This window comes from Condylura cristata, unplaced genomic scaffold (genome assembly GCF_000260355.1).
Source record: "Condylura cristata isolate star-nosed mole 26May11 unplaced genomic scaffold, ConCri1.0 scaffold00019, whole genome shotgun sequence".
NCBI classification, from domain to species: domain Eukaryota; kingdom Metazoa; phylum Chordata; class Mammalia; order Eulipotyphla; family Talpidae; genus Condylura; species Condylura cristata.
The window spans coordinates 12,570,689-12,571,910 of record NW_004567120.1 but is presented as its reverse complement, the minus strand read 5'-3'; the positions used below and the strand labels follow the sequence as shown (position 1 = coordinate 12,571,910).

At 45.1% G+C, this 1,222-nt stretch overlaps 1 protein-coding gene across 4 annotated transcripts in view; it reads left to right on the top strand.

Annotated features, from left to right (window-relative positions):
• BEX5 (brain expressed, X-linked 5) overlaps positions 1 to 936 on the top strand; it is a 2,419-nt gene extending 1,483 nt beyond the window's left edge. For all 4 annotated transcript variants that reach the window (XM_012727126.1, XM_012727128.1, XM_012727127.1 and 1 more), the window contains exon 3: positions 356 to 936. In XM_012727126.1, coding sequence (XP_012582580.1) covers positions 382 to 723 — 342 coding nt within the window. In that variant the 5' untranslated portion in view covers positions 356 to 381 and the 3' untranslated portion in view covers positions 724 to 936. The remainder of the gene's footprint in view (positions 1 to 355) is intronic.
• The last annotated feature ends 286 nt before the right edge of the window (positions 937 to 1,222 follow it).

The following is a 1,222-nucleotide window of genomic DNA, read 5'->3' as shown; positions in this document are numbered from 1 at the left end:
CTGGTGCTGTCTTCCCAGCTCCAGATAAGTGCTGGAGAAAGCTGACTGAGTCTTTAGAAACTGTGGGCCCAAGGCTGGTGACAGAAGAGGGTGTAATTAAAATGAAGAGTCCTGGGGCCTCTGCGGAGGACTTTTCAGAATCCCTGGAAACTGAAAATTTTGTCTCCCAATCACTGTCCAGCTTCCCTCTCATCCTACATTTTGGTTAGAGGAGGGGTCTCTAGGGAAGGATTTTCTAGACTTTGGGGCAGTGCTGGGTTGAGGCCCTCCCCTAGAGGGCGCAGCTTTCCCATCTTCCCTGGCGGAGCTCCTGTTAGGAGGCATTCAATCCCTCCTTTTGCTTTTTGTCTTCTAGGAAAAAGAAGCAGGAAAAACTTCAGCATGGAAAACACCCCCCAGGAAAGCAAAGGAGAGGAGCAGGCCCCAATGCAGAATGAAGAAGCAGCCCGCCCCTTGGGAGGTGGTGAAGGCCAAGAGCCTGGTGGAAATATTAGAGGGGGGTGGGCTCCGCCTGAGCAAGATTTTAGAGAGGATATGCCCAATAGGCTTGTCAATAACATCGACATGATAGATGGGGATGCAGATGACATGGAGCGTTTCATGGAGGAGATGCGAGAGCTAAGGCGGAAAATTAGGGAGCTTCAGTTGAGATACAGCCTGCGCATTCTCATCGGTGACCCGCCTCACCATGACCATCATGATGAGTTTTGCCTTATGCCTTGAATGCTGAGCTTAAGAATCATAAACCCCCTGCTCCCCAAACTTGCATTTTCTTGATGTACCCTTTACTGTGAACCTTGTCTGTCACTCTTCTGAGCTGAAATTGTTTTGACTTAGTCTGTAAGTTTTTTTTTTCTGTCAGCGGGGGGTTGCATTAACTTGCATGCAAACATGCTTATTACATATTCTAAAGTTAATAAAGCAGTTTTAAAAGCAGTCTAAAGGTAAACTATCTTATTTAAAACCATGCATGTATGTTATTGAAAGCATTTTATGGGGATGGAAATAATTGATAAATACTTGAGACACAATCTAAAGACATGCACCTTATATTACTGCTGCCTCTCTTATTTAGAATCACAGACTTGGTGATTATTAGACTCATTTCTTTAAAGCCTATTCATCACTAAAATAAAGATAATACAAACTTTTCAGGGCGGTTGTGGGGAATCAAATGAAATAATGGCTGGGCTCTGTCTCTGTCCCTGCATGCGAGGCCCAC